This window comes from Galeopterus variegatus, unplaced genomic scaffold, assembly GCF_000696425.1.
Source record: "Galeopterus variegatus unplaced genomic scaffold, G_variegatus-3.0.2 Scaffold4439, whole genome shotgun sequence".
Lineage (NCBI taxonomy): Eukaryota > Metazoa > Chordata > Mammalia > Dermoptera > Cynocephalidae > Galeopterus > Galeopterus variegatus.
In genome coordinates this window covers 167,791-179,469 of record NW_007730550.1, presented here as the reverse complement: position 1 = coordinate 179,469, position 11,679 = coordinate 167,791, and the positions used below count along the sequence as shown (strand labels likewise).

General features: G+C 51.9%; 1 protein-coding gene across 1 annotated transcript in view; it reads left to right on the top strand.

Annotated features, from left to right (window-relative positions):
• The first annotated feature begins 668 nt into the window (after positions 1 to 668).
• Positions 669 to 11,679, top strand: part of CCDC88C (coiled-coil domain containing 88C) — a 96,099-nt gene continuing 85,088 nt past the window's right edge. Inside the window, 1 exon segment of the mRNA XM_008587571.1 lies at positions 669 to 701. Within this exon segment, the coding sequence (XP_008585793.1) occupies positions 669 to 701 (33 nt within the window).

The window sequence follows — 11,679 nt, the reverse complement described above, 5'->3', positions numbered from 1 at the left end:
TACTCATGTGAGAGCTCCTCGTGCCTCCTGAGGCTTCAGAGTGGGACATCTAACTATTGGCGCCCACTGTGAGCATGGCTGGAAGTGGCCTCCGAGGTAAGCTTGGCTGCCACCAGCATCATGCCTGGGAGGACTGCATGGCATGTTCTGGCCGCAGGCCCCTCCCAAGGGCTGCTCCCCCTGCCTGGAATTCTCTGATTCCTCGTCTCCCCTGCTTAACCCTTGCTCCCTGGTTTTGCTCACCTGTCATTCCATCGAGGGCCTCTTTGACCCCTGTCTGCAGTAGCTTCACTTTCCACCACTCTCAGTCATCCTGCCCGTTTTCCTCCTTTACATTAGTACTTCTTGGTGCACACACGATGTCTGCGTACCCTTTATCTCCTAATTTATGGCAGTACCCCGAGCAATCAAAAATATCTGTTCAAATGGATCTTGCAGATAGCTAGTGGACCTAACTCTGGTGCCGCCTGCCAGAGACAGGATTAAACGATATAATACACACACAGTGTCTTCCCAGCTTCTGGTTTATTAGGTACTTTGATTTATTGTTGTTCAAAATATAGTGTTGTTTTCACTTTAGATGGAGGAGAGTGTGGTTAGTTCGAGGTCCTGAGGCCTCTGTTCTCACCAGACCCTCCCTCCCTGCAGCCAGTTCCATTTAGCCAGCGATGGGTGAGCATCTGCTGTGGGCGGATTCAAAGGTGAGCGCGTTACAGCACCTGCCCCGGAGACCCTGAGGTTCCCAGTCACCGCAACGTGGGGTACACTGTGCTGGGACTCAGGCAGGGGTAAAAGAGGGGCTGGAGGGGACACAGAGAGGAAGTGATCAGTGTCCACAAAGGGGTGTGAGGAAGGCTTTGGGCCAGGGAAGGCATTGGAGGAGCATGTTGTAGGACAGAGAATTGTGTTAGGTGGGGGGAGACAGAGGGCAGGCTGGGCTGCCAAGCCACCGCCCACCCCTCCTCACCTCCCAGCTTGGACAAGCTGCCCTGATGTCGATAACATCTGGTGAGATTTTCACTTCCTGCTGTGATATTAGTCATTACAAACTTGTCATTTCTTAACCTTCTTCCTCCCCAATTTTTTAACTGTGTCCCCAGTTGCCCTCCTCCAGTTACCCTCCCCCAGTTTCCTGATATAGAATGAGTTCTTGGTGGTAGAATAGAGTTTCTTGCTCTCCAGATGAAGCCTGATCTTTTGCTGCAAACTCCCGTGACTGTGAGAAGTGACCGTTTTGCACGATATGTCTGTCCTATGGTTCGTTTTGTCTAGAGCTTTTTTGGAGTGGTGGGGTGGGGGCAGGGAGGCGGTAAGACAGTCTTACTTATGCACCCTGGGGAATTAGCAGTTCCGTCCCCTGTGTCCCCTAGAACTTCACCTGCTTCTCTTCAGCCTTTGCTGGTGCCCAGGCGCTGATTCTGGGGCTCTGCCCAAGCAGACATCAGTAATCAACAGCTGCACGCTTGCTCCTGGGATTCTCAGCCTAGCATCCCACCCTTGACAGTGTGACAGGCGTGTGTGTGAGCTCCTCCTGAGCCCACAGGGGAAGGGAGAAGAAAGTACCAGCAATGTTCCTGCTCAGTTCCTCCTCCTTCCCAGTCCTAAGCCCTGAATGATGGAGAAAGGAAAGGGGTGTGGGGCGTGCCCTGGATATGGGGAGGATTTCTGTATTCCGGGGGCCTCTAGAATGAACCCCTCCCCACACACACACAAGTAGCTGTGACCTGTCTTCCTTCATGGGTTTCACTTTCAGGTGACTGTAGGCCTCCTGTATTTGCCCTGCAGAGCTGATCAAAATTGAACAGGAGGGAGGGTTTGTGTTGTCCCCAAACCTGTGGAGAACAGTGCCCATCAAAACCTGAGAGTACAGGAAAGACTTCAGGTTCAGCCAGCACTTCCTGGGGCCCAATATGTGCTAGGTGCAGTGCTTGGTCTCCACTGGTTAGGTGTGATGCCTGCCTAGCACAGGCAAGGCTTGAAGCTGAGGCCCAGCAGCAATAGGCTGGTGATGGAGCTGGCAGAGGGGACTCCAAAGCCACTGCTGCCACTGTTTAGTACAGGCTGGGTGCTGGGCCCCAGTTCTGGGCTGGAGCCAGCCTCCCCGAGCAGTGGTTCTGTGTGCATCCTGGGACTGTGGTGTGGAGTGTGTCACTCTGGACCTTGTGCTGGGAGACGAGCTGGGACCACCTTCTGCTGCTTGCTTTGCCTTTATTCCCACCTCTCTCTGCCACTAACCAGCACAGCCCACACACCTGCACATCTGCCTGGATGGCACCTGTTTCTCGTTCTTGCCTATTTCAACTCAGGTCCACCTTCTTCTTGGAGCCTTTGTGGATTCCCCCTCCGCTGTGCTTGTGGTGTCCCCCAGCTCAGATGCCTCCCACCCCCTTTGTTAGGGTGTAGGCTTGCTGGTGACCATTTCAACTCAGGTCCACCTTCTTCTTGGAGCCTTTGTGGATTCCCCCTCCGCTGTGCTCGTGGTGTCCCCCAGCTCAGATGCCTCCCACCCCCTTTGTTAGGGTGTAGGCTTGCTGGTGACACTGTGCCCTACCAGGCCATGAGCTTCCCAAGGTCAGGGCCCGGCCCCACAGTGGCACACCCAGGGGGCCCTCACGGCTCCCTGCAGGTTATGTCATATCTGTCTGTCTGTCTCCATTTCCTAGATTTGAGAGCAGAGCACACCATCTGACACCCAGCAGGTGCCAGGAAACATGGTGGCATAAATAAGAGTGAACAGCTGCCCTTCTGTCAGGAGCTCTCCCTGCCCCCCCAGATGCCTACCTTGGGGAGACAGATTTGGAGGCCTGGCTGACTTGGGGAGTGTTGTTGCCCCGTGGTGCTCATGCTCTGAGTCTTGGGTGCTAGTTGGGGAATGGGGTGGGGGCAGGCTGGGCTCCCCCTGCCTGCCTTTCCTGCCCTCACAGGTCCCAGCAGGCTGTGGTGGTTTGGGCTGCCACCTGCAGCTGGAGGATCCCAGGCCCACTCTGCCACGCCTGCTTCAACTTGTACCCTGAGATTGCTGATGGCAGCATTGGCAGGCAGCAGGGTGAGGGCTGCCTGAACTCTGCCTGGGGTAGGTGCCTGGAGGCCCTGGGTGGGTGAGCAGTGGAGCGGGACACAGTGGGTGGGTAGGTACTGCATTCACCCCAGCCCAGTTGCTTGCCAGGAGGGGGGAAGGCCACGCCTCTCCCACTGAGCTCAGGCAGGTGTGCCCAGGGCAGGAGATACTCAGGAAATCCGCCTAGAGCCACCCACCTGCCTGGAGGGCGCGGGCGTGGGCGCAGGGAGGCACTATTGTTCCTATGGAGCTGGTGTCCCGCCCACCGACTGCACTCTGGCTGGCGGGTGATGCACCTGTCCTAGCCCACCCTGCAAACTGCACTTGTCTCCGGCCACACTTTCTCTCTCCCTCTTTACCTATCAACAAAAATATTGACTTTTCCAAGAAGCTCAAAGAACACGGGGCTCTGTGATCACCAATTCACAGCAGTGAGATCCTTCATGGCCCTGAAATCGGGCCCCTTCTATGAGCCCCAAGCACTGATGCTGCCATTTGAGCCAGGAGGGGTGGACTTAGACGAGCCCAGAAGATAGGGGGTCCTGAACCCCTGCAGACAGGAGTGTGGGTTTAGGCCGCCCCTCGCTACCCATCCCTGGCCGCCTCCTCCATGTCCTTCTTCCCCCAGACCCACACCTGGGGCCTGGCTCTGGCGTGTAGCAGACTCCCAGTAGATACTTTGCATGGACATGAGCTCCTTGGTGTGGTATAAAGAACCGTAGGGCGGAGTCCGAGGAGACCTGGGTTTCTGGACCCGCACATGGGACTGTGCCCCTGTTGTTTTCTGCCCTGGGTCTTGGCTTCCTGGCTATGTAGGTAATCTATAAGGCTCTTCTGGTTTTAGAATGTGGCTTTTACCCATCCCCCGCTGTTGGCTGGGATCTGCTGCACAATGACTGTCCACCCGTGGCCCCACCTTGGCCCACCCCCCAGCACCTGTGGTTGCTGATGCATGCTGCAGAAGTCTGTCCCGAAGCCCAACTCTGGCTGCCAGGGACCAGGCTTGCATTCACCTTGTGAAGTGGTTCCTGCAGCACCGCTTATAGGCAGAGGTTCTTTTCAGAGGAGACGGATGCTGTGCCCTGCCCATGTATCTGAGGCACACCACCACACAGCCTTCCTTGGTCCAGGGCTCAGAGCAGGCACTTCTTGGCAACAGATGAGACAGTTCTGCCCACAGAGCAACCCCAAGCATCACATGGCCCTAAAGGGAAGGTGGCAGACACCCCTGGGCAGACTTGAAATGTCCTCCAGTCCTGTCCGTTGGGTGCCCCTGGGTTCTTCCTGGACTTCTGGGCACCTGCCTGCTTGTCAGAGTTGGCAGCCCTGAATTTAACACACTCTAAAGACATGCTGCACTCTCTTGCCAGCACCATGTCTGTTTTTCCAGTTCCTCCCTATGCCTTTGAAGGAGCTAAAAGCCCCTTAGAGACTGGAGTCCTGGTCCTGTTACAGATGAGGGTGTGGCTCAGAGAGGGATAGTAACTTGCCTGAGGTCACACAGCAAGTTAAAGGCAGAGGCAGGAGTTAGTGTCTTTGCCTTCAGGTGGTGGTGTTTGGTTTCCAGGTGTTCCTTTCTGACATATCCCCTCCTTTTCAGTCAGCTCAGAGGAAATATTTGTTTTCCTTTTTGTGATCAAAGAGTGGGCTTATGTTTGTTTTTCTGAGCACAGACATGACGACAGGCAATTACGCAGTGTTCTGTGGGAGGGGCTTTTGTGATGGTTTGGTAACCTTGGATGGGCCAAGTTGGTGGCCTTAAATTGCTGGATCCTGAGACACAGTGTGGCCTAATTAGGGGAGCTGGTGCTCCTGGGCTTGTGCAGATCCAAGCTGGTTTTAGGCCCTGGGGACCCCAGGATTAATTGAAATGAGGTGGAACAGATGGATTGAATCTATCAGCAGCTTTATGTGACAGCCTCTTAACATAAAAGCACTTCATTACCCACTCATCTTGCCAGGGCTCCCTGTCCCAGCCAAAGAGGGACTGCATTGGAGATGGGGAGAGCCTTGTCCAGATGGAATTACAAGCACGTGGCCCCTCCGGCTGGGCTTTGAACAGGCAGGGAGGATAAATCAATGCTTACGTTTCCTCTCAGCGGCTAAATTAGAAAATTGTGCTCCTGGATATAATATCCCAGAAAGTGGGCTGTGGCTCTTGGTTTCGGGGTCAAGTCCCTGTTGCCTTCAGATGGTTTGGCACCATGGGAGGCGTGACCAGCTGGGGTGGAGTGGCAGGCGGTACGTGTCAGAGTAGATATTGAAGGTGTGAGGCAGGCATGTGCCGTGCAAGATGCCCTGGCTGTGGCATGGGGAGATGGAGTGGGGTGGGGGGAAGCTCACCAGCCCCGAGGTTCTACACCTGGCCCTGGCTCTGGATTTTGCTTTTAAACTCCACTGACAACATGTGCCCCAGTTCCCTTAGAGGGAACACTCATACTTGTCCTGGCCACCTCATGTGAAGGTTGGAAGGAGAAAGGAGATGGAAGCCCCTCCATGGGTGGGTGTTTGTGTGCTGAGCTTGGATGGTCAGGCAGTTTTTGTTTTGGTGCATGAGGTGTTGAAGCGCTGTCAGGGACCCCTCCGGGCCAAATCCAGCTGAGAGGTGTTGAGATGTGTCCTGTTGAGGACTGTTAACCAACAGCACAAGCATCAACGCCACAATGTGTGCAGATGACCTGCGAACTCCTCCTGAGTGTACGGGTCTCTCTGTGGGGTCCCCCGAGAGCGTCACACCTGCCTGAGCCATAGCTAGTCCTGTGCAGTTTCTGGAAATGTTGTCGCTGGGGGGTTAGATGTCTCTCCTCCTCTCGTGGAGCTCTGGACTAGAGTTTGGGAACATTGGAATGTTCCCAAAGAAGTCATTTCTGTAGTTTAGGAATTTTAAATCAACCTTGTTTTGCTTAATTTGCTCATAAACTATCACATTTTACAACTGGAATGCATGGTATATATTCAAACCAGCATGACAAATTCACCTAGAATTTTTTTTTAGGTTTGTATTCAATATTCCACTTAATACAAGTTTTAACAGAATATTGGAAAACAGATTCTAAACTATTCACTTTTTTTCATTTTGAAATGTTTTTAACTTTTGTTCCCAGCTATAAGCTGTGAATCTTAAGGAATTCAGTGTCAGATTTTGCGAGGTTCCAAGACGTAGGAAGTAACAGATGAAACTGCCATCGTCGCCGCGAAACTGCCATCCTCGCCGAGGTAGAGCAAAGCAGTTGGTCTTCAGGACTTGGTTTCCTCGTCGGTGGGGAAGAGATAGAGGAGACGTCTCTTCACAAAAGACGATTTTAAAAACCTTACTCAGTATCACTTTTGAGGAATATCTTTGGATCCGTCAGATGTTCTCACCTGTCACTTGAAACTGCCATCGTCGCCGAGGTAGAGCAAAGCAGTTGGTCTTCAGGACTTGGTTTCCTCATCGGTGGGGAAGAGATAGAGGAGACGTCTCTTCACGGAAGAGGATTTTAAAAGCCTTACTCAGTATCACTTTTGAGGAATATCTTTGGATCCGTCAGATGTTCTCACCTGTCACTATTAGCAGCTTTTTGCTGCCTCTCGGTGGAGGGTTGATTGACAAGGCAAATTGTGGATAAAATGCCACAGAAGCGGGCAGATGAAGCGTTGGGAGTTCGGGGAGAGAAGAGGCAGCTGCGTGGAGGGGGTGGCACTCTAGCCGAGCTTGGGAGTTCCTGTGGGTTCTGGCAGGTGCTAACCGGGGTGGGGAGGTGGAGGAACAGCCCCGCAGTGGGAAATGTGAAGTGCGTGTACCTTGTTTGATGCTCGGTGTACCCGAAGGCTTGATTTGCTGTCCACTGTTAGCAGGTAATACATTGCCCAGCCCTGTCCTTCACTGTCAGACTCCTAAGCATTCTCTGCAGCCCAGCTCAGAAGCCACCGCCTCTGGGAAGCCTTCCCAGACCTGCCTGGGCAGAGTTTGGCAGTTCTCCCTGTACTGTGGTGACTGTCTACCTCCCGGCCTTCCCAGCCAGGCGGAGTGTTCTCAGCTCAGGGCAGGGCGTGCAGTGCGTGTATTCTGAATATCTGAACCCCAGACCAGACCTAGAGGTGTGCTGGGTGCACTCCCAAAGCTCACACTTCTCATGTTTCTGCTTTTCAGTTTTGACTCTGAGAGCCTCTGGGTAGTCAACAGCAACATTCTTCGTGGTTTTATTTTGGCTCTGTGGAAGGCACGTTTTTGCTGTTTGGACCATCCTGGTCTCCCTGGCAACTGTGAGCATCGCCTTCCCCCTGGATGTCTCTGATGGGTGTTTGTCTTGACTTTTCTGGGACTCCCCTCTCATTTACTCTGCATTAACAGCTCCTATTCAGACCTCATGGAGAGTCATTCCGTGGGCCTAAACATGGCTGCAACATCGTTCATTTTTCCTTGCTGGCAAAATAATGAGCAGTAAGATTCGGTTTTATTTTGTTGGGCGGTGGGAGGGAGAAAAGAATTCTTCATGAAATCATTGTTCTTGATCCAACAATCCCAGGGTTTGCAGTGGAAACTGAAGACAGACAGACAGACAGACACACACACACACACACGCACGCACGCACGCGTGTTTTTACCCTGCATCTTTTTCCAGAACCTTACATTTCTCCCACCTGCAGAGAAAACGACCTTTCTGTTGGAGCAGGCACAGCACTTGAGATGGGTCCTAGAACGATGTTAAGCCTTTTCTTGAGGCTCTTCCTTTGCCTCAGGTGGTGGGTGGACCTCTTCTGGCATGCTTGAGCCTCTGTCTTCCAGGGTCATGTACCCTAGGAGTCTCCCCTCCCCCCAGGCCCTCCCACCTCTGCCTTGCCCCCATCCCTGGTCACAGGCCCCCTGGGTTCTCCTGGCTAGCATCTGTTCTTAGAGGGATGCTGGAGGTGCAGTTTGCCTTTCGGAGGGTGTTTTAAAAAAAACAGTAATCCACTTCATTTTTCCTCTTGGATATATGTTTGTGAGAAATGCCCTCACCTATCCAATGCCAAAGGATGGTCACGGAGACATGAGGTATGGAGAAGTGAGACTTTAATGGTGGTCTTGCAAGATTCGGTGCCTGATGAACCAGGCACACCCGAAACGGTTACATCGAGCAATTTATTCCCTAGTGTGCAAGTCCCTCCCCCAGTTCCTCATTGGCTGAGTACTGTGGGGTGCACAATCTTCCTGAATGTCACCTAAGTTTTATTGCTTCCTTATAAGGCATTTATTGTCCCCTTCCATCTGGCGGAAAGGGTTGGGCTCAGGACAAGCCCACGAAAAAGGCCCCCAGAAGTCCTGAGGAGGAAGAAGAATCAGGAAGTAAAAAGAACAGGGTGACCAGCCACCGTCTTGAGAAGTCACCCGAGGGAAATGTACTTCCAGGGGTTATCACACCACAAGTTGGTCAAGCAACCCTTGTTAAGCTGTTCTTGAAAATGAATCACTTAGGCTATTTTCCCACAGTGGTGAATGGTCTCAGAGGAATGGATGGATGATTTTTTTATTTTTTAGTGGTTTTGTCGTGGTCTCAGCTCCAATGCCTGGTAAATAGTTGCCTCTGGCTATACTTTCTCTGTGGGAAGCTGTGCCGCAAGGGTTAAATTATTTTAATGCATATTACAGAATATGTAATGCTGGGGAAATTTGTTCTTATCCTAATCACTCTAATAAAAAAAAATTGTCATGTTGGTATTTTTCCTTTGAGGTCTGTCTGTCTGTCTTTTTTTTTTTTTTTTCCTTTTTGTCTTTTTTCGTGTCCGGCAACGGATCGCAACCCTCAGTGTCGCACCCGTACCGGACCGGGACCGGCAACGGGATCGCAACCCTCGGTGTCGCGCCCGCACCTCGCTCAGCCAGTGAGCGGGAACCGGTCTGTATGTGGGATCCGAACCCTCGACGGGAGCGCCACCGCGCTCCCAAACGGCGCACTGTAGCAGTGCGCCACCGGGCCAGCCCATGTCTTTCTTTTTTTAATGTATGTTTAATACAGTGTGTACGGTTTGAGCATTTTTTGCCGTCTTCCTGACTGGGATGAGTGGCCATATCTTCCATTCCCTGACTCATCCCCAGCATCAGTTGATAGCAAGACCATGAAAGTGCTGTTCCCTTACCACATACCCCTGTCGTGTTTTCACCGGTATTTAGAGGTTTTGGTGGGGGGTGTTAGGGCCTCATGTCAATCATGTAAAATTTTGCAGTTGACGGTTTTGCTGCAAAGTGGACAGTTTCCTAAGAGTTGGGGTCCAAGTACTTGTTCTCAGAGGGGACTTGAGGGTCTCCTCTTAAGGGGACTGAGTCAGATTCTGAGAAGCCGTTGGCCTGGATGCTGGTCTTGTTTGCTGTGGGGAGGCTCAGAGGCCTCACCGGCCACCATGGCCACTCACTCCCAGGTGCCCCTGGGATCTGCCCCTTGTCCTCTGTCTTTATCCTCATCACCTGCAGAACTCAATCTCCTATAAATTCTGGAGTAGGGCACCCTCCCACTCCCCATGTCCTGTATTTTGGGGACAGCCCTGATTTCCCAGTCAAGTATATTCATGCTTGTCTCCAGAGGATTCTACCAGAAAGGCCTTGTCTTCCTTCCACCTGGCTTCCTCTTCGGTTCTGTTCTTAGAGCTTTCTCTACTGGTGGCCTCTGAATCCTGGGCTGGCTGGTTAGCTCATTTGGTTAGAGCGCAGCCTGTAACACCGAGGTCTCAGGTTTGGATCCTCGTACCGACCAACTGCCAAAATAATTAATTGATTAATTAATTAAAGAAAAAAAGGGCAAAGAATTTGAATAGGTACTAAAAACACACACACACACAACCAAAATAAAATAAATGAATGAAAGCTCATGCTACAGGCCTTGAGACCAGCCACTGTGCACTGCCCCTGCCACTCTCAGTTCACCTCCCATGGGTCTGGGTCTGGGTCAGGGATCTGGGAACCCGAGGGGGAGGGCGGCTTGCTGGCTTGTTGGTGCCCAGTACAGACAGCTGCTGGGGTGACAGACACTTCCCATGAGGGTCCTGGCTGTCCCTCTCCCCCGTGTGTGTTGGGCTGCATCTTGAGTGGTTGGTAAGATCCTGGGTTTTGGATCTGAGGCCTGGGAGGTGTCGTGTGGACTCTCTCACCTTTTTACATGACAAAGGGCTTTCCAGCCTTGCTCTTCCCCAGGGATGCAAGCTGCCCTTGCAGGGTCCAAACACACCCTCCTCTGCCCTTGCAGGGTCCAAACACATCCTCCTCTGACCCGGTTTTTTTCTGTCTTTTCTTTTGGTTTGTTTAAAGCAATTAATGGGCAGATGGGTCATTCCACAATGCAACGATAGCACTTTTATTTATGAAAAAGAAAATCTGGGGTTTCTCCACCATCTTATATTAGGATCTGACAGCAAACCTAAGGTTGGGGGGTGGTGAGGGGATGGGGTCCAAAATCCTCCCTTAATTGCAGTGTTTGCCCCCCACTCCCCTACCTGCATCGTGTGCTCGGGGTGCACCCTAAGCCTGACTCTTTTCTCCTGCCCATCAGGCCACCGCATCCCGTGACAAGACAGAGGCTGCATCAAGGCTCGTCTGTCCTCCTTGCCTTGGGATGTGGTGGTAGCGTTTGCTTTTGCCTTTGCAAAGACCAAGGAGGGCTGGCCGGCAGATTTGGGGGCCATGGAGAGCACACCACTGGGCTTGCACTCTCCAGCCTCACTGAGTCCTGCCCCATGGGCTGGCTGGGGTGTGACCAGGTGCCTGTAGACCAGTGTCGTGTCGGCTGCAGCCTCCACAGTGGCTTTCTGTTCCCAGTGCCAGGCGGGGGAGGGTCCCCTCATCAACAACCTGTGCACGTCCCCACCAGACTGAGGGCCTGGCCTGTCGCCCCGCCACCACGTTTGCTCTGCTTTTCTTAGGGAGGGCAAAGGTGGAAGGGGACTCATGGGCCATCGAGTCCCCTTGTCACTGGTATTGGGGAGCCCGGTAGCCACTAGCCACATGTGGCTGTCAGGACCTCGAGATGCAGCTGGTGTGACTGAGGAAGTGAAGTCATCATTTAATTTAATTTGAATTTTAAAACTGGTGCTCCATTCAGTTATAGGAAAACTTGTAGATGTGTTTGAAATAGCCCAGGAATGTGAATATACTTTTGCACCTGTAACGTTCAAAAAATCTGAATACAGATGAAGTGTTTCCAGTGGAACGTTAGCATTAGAGTTGAGATGTGCTGTGAAGTGTAAAGTACACACTAGATTTCAAAGACTTGGTATGAAAAAAGAACGTAAAATATCTTAATAATAATTTTTATATCAGTTATGTGTTGAAATGATTATATTGTGGATATACTGGCTTAATTAAAGTGTATCATTAGACTTCTCTTACCTGTGTGCTTTTTTCGGGGGTGGGGTGCTATTCTGTTTGGGGATCAGAACCCTTGACCTTGGTGTTATAACACCATGCTCTAACCAACTGAGCCAACTGGCCAGCCCTGTTTTATTTACTTTTTAAAAGGTGGCTACTACAGACTTTGAAATCAATTTGTGTCTTGATTATATATATTACTGTTCAGCACTGCCCCCCCCCCCCCCCGAGCCTGTCTTTGTTGGAAATGTGATTGGTGGTCCTTTATGGAAACCAGTTAATGTCTTGGGAGCATTTTGGGTCA